We start from the raw sequence: 6,277 nt of genomic DNA, 5'->3' as shown, positions 1-6,277 counted from the left end.
CCATCCGATTACAATAGAACGGTCTTAAAGTATTCTCGAAATATAATACTTTCACAAACAGACAAAACCCAAAAGGTCTTTTCTAACATTTCTAATTGAGAATCGGTACCCCTGCGAATGGTAATTTTCTTCTGACGAATTTGGAAAGTTTTGTAGGTTATGTAGAGGATTTTCAATCGATTGTTCACGGTGTTTAAGAATATTCGAGAAGACGGTTGCAAAGTTGATCGAACAGACGAGATTTCACTGAATTGTCTCGGTTAGATGCCACATTCTAATTACAAAATAAATAACTTACCGATGAATAGAGAAAGATCAACTCGAACGGAGAAAGTTCAACGACGAGAAAAATCGTGCTCCAAGTTAAATTTTGATTGCCTAGAAAAAGAAATTTATTTTAAAAAAATACTAAGAGTAAATGCTGCAAAATTAGGCTAAAGAAACGATAAGGTTGAGAACGAAAATTATCCTAGGCAAAGCTGAAACATCGAAACATCGTCGTACAGTTTGTTGAGGGGGTTTGGAAGAAGAAGATCGTGATTTTTAAATTACGCGACGTTTTCGATTTTATTCGGCTGGCTCCACCCGTCTATAATACCATCTGTTTACATTAAATTAGATCTCTGGCTTATAAATAATATCAATATCTCTGTCTTTTGGTCTCTCTCACACGCGCTCCCTCCCATACAACCATCGACACAGTCACACTTCCACCCACACACGTGCGCGCGATGTTTATACATATAGTTAATCTCTCTCTTCTACATTATTGTCCACGAACTATCTACACGTATATACAAACTGTCCTATATACAATAATACTTTGTGTATTGCGAATTGTACATACGTCCGACGCGTTGAAAGCGGCCGTTCATCGGCCACAATTTAGAGAGATGTGTCGGCGTACAATCTCTGTAACTACCAACTATAATAACACCGTCTTCGTAAAACCGAAGAACCAACCAGTCGTCGTAGAGAGAAACTCCTCCGTTAACCGAACCCGCGAACCACAGAGAACTTGCCCGTTAACCGAACTTGATCGAAATCGAATCTGCCGAAGATCGTCGAGCGGATCGGCGCGCGCTCGAAGAAGAAAAAGGACTCGGGTTGCGCCGACGACGTCTAAGTAATCACTAGCCTTCCAGCGGGAATTCTCCGAGAGTCCCAGAGCCTTCTCTACACCTTGGTCCGAGCCTAGTAGGGCCTCCAGACAGGTTTGGCAGGTGGCGGCGATGCGATCTTCGTCGGCGTTGGACTCCTCTTGGGCGACAGTTTCAGGCCGATCAGGGACCTGGGCGCCTTCAGCTCGTTCCTGACGCCCAACGTCGGCTTCTTCGAGACGGTAGCGGTCTCCGGGGAAGATTTCGCGGCGGTGATCACCGACGGGGCGGGCGGCAGGGTGTTCAACCTGATTGGAACGAACGCGCTGCGGATTTCCTCGGCGGCGGACTCGCTTCCAGACTCGCTCGGACTCCTCGGCGGCGTTCTGGACGGGCTGCTGGGGATGGGATGCTGCGAGCTGGTCGTAGTGGTAGTCTTTGGTGGCAGCGTCGCGTACTCTGTCGGGTACTTGACGTGGTCGAACGGGTACGACGGCAGCACCGTTGGTGGGAACGTTGGCGGGAACAGATCCGTCGACGACATCGGGATGGTTCCTGCGGGGAACGAGCAAAACAGCCGATTAATTCGGAGAGCAGAAGTTGGCGAGGGTGTGCAAGCGAGAGAGAGAGAGAGAGAGAAAGAGAGAGAGAGAGAGAGAGCGAGAGGAAGATTCTGGCCGAGAAGGGAGCTAAGTCGTATTGTTGCGCAAGGGGAGGACGGGGGTCGAAGGGGTCCGTTGTGGGAAAAGGGAGCCCCGGCTCACCCCTCGGTCCAGCCACGGGGGTATGAATCATCGGCAAGCGTCGCGGACGAACGGCGAAATCGATAACAAGCGGACTACTCTCGTGAACGCGTGTCCTCTCTTCCGTGGCCCTTTTTTTCTTCGCTGGGAAGAGAAAGAGCGCCGACTATACGCGCGTATTGTTCGAGTTTGATTGATTGCAGCTGCGCGAGGCAGTCGGGGCGAAGGGACGCGCCGATTAGGAGCACTTTCGGCTATGATCGCGCGGACATCTAGCCGTTCGACTATACCCTGTCCCAGCCGAATCAAAAATTCTAGTTACGTTTCTCGGATATACTAACCCCGTCGCGGTTACCGAGCCTCGGTTCGCGCTCCAAGGTTAACAGCGGAGGCAAGGAGGAGGTCGAATTTACCTTTCACGAAAGCAGGATGGGGCATGTAGCACGCGTGTCCCAGATACGCGAAGTCCACCAACGGGTTCAGGCCCAGCCCGATTCCCAGACCGGGAAACCCGTGTCCGTATTGATAATCTGTAAGCAGAAAGAACATCCTCCGTTAGATCGAAGCTGCGGGCTAAAATAAGTTCGAGGAGCCCGCGATTCCTTCGGCTCTATAAATAAAGACTCCACGGTTCTATCGTCCGACACCGACAGCCTTGGCGAACTTTTCTAGCCGCCCCCGAAACGTTGGCTGGGTCGAACGGCACGATGTCGAAATTTTCAGCGGAGTTTTCCTGCAGAAGAATCGGGAACTTCCTCCAGAGAAATTCGACGTGCCGGGCAATAATACATCGGCGGGATTCGCGGGTCCTTCGGCGGCCAGTAAAAAAAGGGGGAATCGCAGCGGCGGAGATTAAACGGCCGTCTCGGACTCGGTGTCTCGATGGCATAACGAAGCCGAAGAGTATAGTGGCGGATGGCGCGGACAAAAAGGCAAGGCAAGGGAAAAGGCAAGGCGACCGGTGCCCCCGTAAAACGCGGATTAACGACGCTCTCCGCGATCTCTGTTTACACGACCGCCTCGGCTACGGTCCACATGCTACCGCCATATGCGCCGCGATAAACAAACGCATAAACGCGGCTCCTTTGCAGACGAGCTTGATGGCCGGGCACCACGGCGTGCCACCCGCGACTTCGACTCTTTCTTCCGAGAGAAAACGCCGCCCCCGCGTTAAAAACGTGCACACGCGTACCTCCGGGGCAACCAATCCGGGACACGCACGGCTTCCTCGTGAAAATAAACCGGCCGCGATCGGAGGAAGGAGACGCCGACACCTTGAAACCATGCCAAACCTTGCCGGATCCGCGCGCGTGCGAAAACCTGGCCCTCTTGCACTGTGTAAGTGCGAAATGTACGCGGCCGAGCGCTCGCGAGCGCGCGCGCGCGCAAACTACCCCTTGCGTACCCCTCCGCGTGCACGTGTAAACGACTCGGAGCCGCGGCGGTCGCGGTTTGAGGTCCACCGGATTATTAAACGAGGATGCGAACGCTTGCGGACACCGTCTGCGACTTGCCGGCCATCCCCGCGAACCCCCCGTTACACACAGATTTTCTCTGTCGCGGAATTTCGACGGCAAGATTCTGCGATCACGCGCTGTCGGCCCTGTTGCTGCGTTTTCTTTTTCAAACAGCTTTTGTTGCGGTTCGATTTTAAACTTTGTCATAGCCGTGATTTTCGGAGCGAAGGTTTTTAGACGTTCGAACGATCGAGACTTCGAGAGTTTCAGTCAAGTTTGTTGCATTTCTCACGTGTTTTCCGATGCTCGAGCGATCTCGAATTTTCCGCAGGACGAACGTTATCTCGTACGACAGATTTTTCTGCGCTTGAAAGATCGAGACTGTGTAATTCTGACCTGGGTAATTTTCGGTTTCGAATCGATCTTGAAACGCGATCCTCTTGAAACCTCGTGTAACATTTGCGCGAACGTACGGAAATTGTTACCTATCTATTTACTTCCACGTGTCCGGATACTTTATCAAAATCATGACTCGATGGAGCGTTGCAAGCTCGAGATCAGTCTCCGCCTCAGGTAGTTTTCATGCCTGGGGGGTGGGGGGAGGGTATCGAGAAAAGTTTCTCGGAAGATCGGAACTTACTTGACTTGGATCGCGGCTCTCTGGGTCCGTCCACGGTGACCTTGATGGCCTTGGTGTAGGTGGCGATTTGGAATGGTACCGTGCTGATCTGGATCGTCAGGGAGAACGATTTTCCTGTAACACAGCAAAAAAAATCCTACGATTAATTTCGCAGACCTCTGGAAGAATCTTCCGAAGGGTCTTCCGATCACCGATACGAGATTCGAACACTGACCTCTTCCGCTGCGGCCGACGAATCGAAGATCGTTGAACTTGGCGACCTGGTTCTTCATGATCGCGGTACAGTTTCTGAGCTCCCCGCAGCAATTCTCGTCGTTGCCAGCCCTGATCGTGACCAAGGTGCCGTCGCTGACCTCGTCGAGGGCCACGACCGTGAAGGCCACGGGCAACGATTTGTTCGACCTCCAGTGCGAGGGTAACGCGCTGCAGAGGATAGCTGGACTTCCGGTCCTCACGAGGTCGCAGTGGACCTGCAGAGTCTCTCTGATCGCGTTGTAGCTATCCATGCCTAGCGGTCCTTCCGGCAGATGCATCGTTTCGCGCCTCCTTCAGCGAACTTTCCTTCGGTCGAGCGAAAGAAAAGCCAATTGGGAAAGACTCCGGCGGAGTCGGTAATCCTGAAGAGCACTCTAGGTATCCTCGGGGGCACTCGACGCAGTCCGCGGGAGGCAAAGTCCGTCGATCACTGTTCTCGTCGTGCACTGTGGTTTACCACGGTAGTGTCGTTCCGTCGCAAAACTGAACAAATATAATAAACACTCGGATATTTATTACGAGTCTACCGACGAAGAGAGTCTCGCAGAGACTTCTCGGCCGAGGATAAAGAAACGCGTGCTAGGGAATTGCTACTCTTCGTTCACTGGCTACGGAAAAGAAACGCTGAGCGATGGGGAAACTCGTGTACACCGAACCGACGCGCACTCGATGCCGGCTGAGCGGATTCTAGTTTTTCGCGGCCGCAGCCGCAGCTATTTAGAGGGGATTTTTCTCCCCTCCAATTTTTCCGGAGCCCCACCCAGGCCAGGCGCGTCGACCAATGAGGACGGCGGTCGTGTTGTGGCCTCCGCGGCTCGCCGCCTTCGCCCCTAACCAGGCTTAGGGGGTGCCTTGCGAAAGGGGCTGCCAGCTTGCTGCCTCTCTAGCCAAGGGTGGCTTGCGCCTCCGCTCTTCCTTATCATCTTCCCTCTCTCGTCACGCGACCCTGTCGCCGTCTCCCTCGAACCACCGCCTGGCATTCCCTTCCCAACATCGGCCTCTCTCTCTCTCTCTCTCTTTCTCCCTCGCTCTCTCTTCCGCTCTCTCGCTCTCTAGCTCTCCCTGTCGCTCTCCCGCACTCTCGCTCTGCCATCGCTCGTTCACCGTTTTGCTCTCTGCCATCCGGCTTCTGCCTTCTCCCTCGCACCCCCGGCGCATCGCGAAACCGTTTCGGTTGCAATCCTCGCGTCTCCTTCCGATCAACGCCCGGTCCTTTCTCCGTTTTCTTGCCGGCTATTCGGCTACCTTGCACAGCCACGCTTACTGACATTTTCACGCGCACGTGTTCCATCCGCCATCTACCCCCACCCCGAGAAACGTCCACGCTCTTGCGGCCCACGCGTTTCTTCACCTCCGTGATCCTAGGCCTAGAGACACGCCGTTCGAGGATTCTTAAGCTCAAGACGTTTCGTGCTCTTTTTGCACGATTTTCTTTTTTTCATACGATTTTAGGATTCCTCCCGAGGCAAGCCGAATCGGTGGACAATTTTACGGGGGATCGTTGTTAGTTGGTTTTTACGTTTCGTGCACTTTCCAGCATTCTGCGCCGCGACCATTGATTTTTTAGACTGCCAGAGTTTGCTTTGCTGTGCTAGCTAGAGTTTTTGTTTATAGACAGATATAGGAGGACGTTGCAAGAAAATCGCGATTTTTAGTTTATATTCGGATCAACGTTTGCCGCAGAAAGCTGCTGAATGTTTGAAATTCTCAGGAATAAGCCTTAAGCTTACTTCAGACTCGATTATTTAGAAAATATCTATCCGTTCCCTATCTATATATTTATTGATCCCAGCATACATCCCCAGATCATGTCTTAAGCGGGAATTGCAGGTTTGGTAAATTGCAGGGAATCCTGAGCTGTTAATAAAGTTTCTTAAAAGCGAGTTTAAAAGGCTCAGGTTGTTCAGGTACGTAAGCTAGCTGGCTACCTGGGACGATCACGACGGCCGATAATGGCATGATTATTCCCGTTTTAAGTCGCTTTCCCAGCGAATAATGGAACTATTCTATTATTTTTTTTAGATGTATTCATTTTTTTTGGTTTGTCTGATAACTCGCCGCGATTGTTCTATCGATCTTGAA

At 52.0% G+C, this 6,277-nt stretch overlaps 1 protein-coding gene across 1 annotated transcript; it reads right to left on the bottom strand.

Annotated features, from left to right (window-relative positions):
- Positions 1–540: 540 nt before the first annotated feature.
- LOC117225989 (uncharacterized) lies at positions 541–4,895 on the bottom strand. The gene is made up of 4 exons (XM_033479885.2): positions 4,155–4,895; positions 3,941–4,054; positions 2,257–2,373; positions 541–1,655 (listed from the first exon to the last, which is right to left on the bottom strand). The coding sequence occupies exons 1-4, from the start codon at positions 4,471–4,473 to the stop codon at positions 1,195–1,197; spliced, it is 1,011 nt and encodes a 336-aa protein (XP_033335776.2). The 5' UTR covers positions 4,474–4,895; the 3' UTR covers positions 541–1,194.
- Positions 4,896–6,277: the final 1,382 nt, after the last annotated feature.

Source organism: Megalopta genalis, chromosome 11, assembly GCF_051020955.1.
Source record: "Megalopta genalis isolate 19385.01 chromosome 11, iyMegGena1_principal, whole genome shotgun sequence".
Classification (NCBI taxonomy): Eukaryota; Metazoa; Arthropoda; class Insecta; order Hymenoptera; family Halictidae; genus Megalopta; species Megalopta genalis.
This window is presented reverse-complemented; position numbering and strand designations above follow the sequence as displayed.

Bases quoted from the DNA above. Each gene is read 5' to 3' on its own strand.
- LOC117225989 (XM_033479885.2), bottom strand. From the start codon at position 4,473: ATGCATCTGCCGGAAGGACCGCTAGGCATGGATAGCTACAACGCGATC. The intron at 4,055-4,154 runs GTCAGTGTTCGA...GCTGTGTTACAG, and splicing joins CGTCGGCCGCAGCGGAAGAG to GAAAATCGTTCTCCCTGACG. The intron at 1,656-2,256 runs GTAAATTCGACC...CGTTCCCCGCAG, and splicing joins CCATCCTGCTTTCGTGAAAG to GAACCATCCCGATGTCGTCG.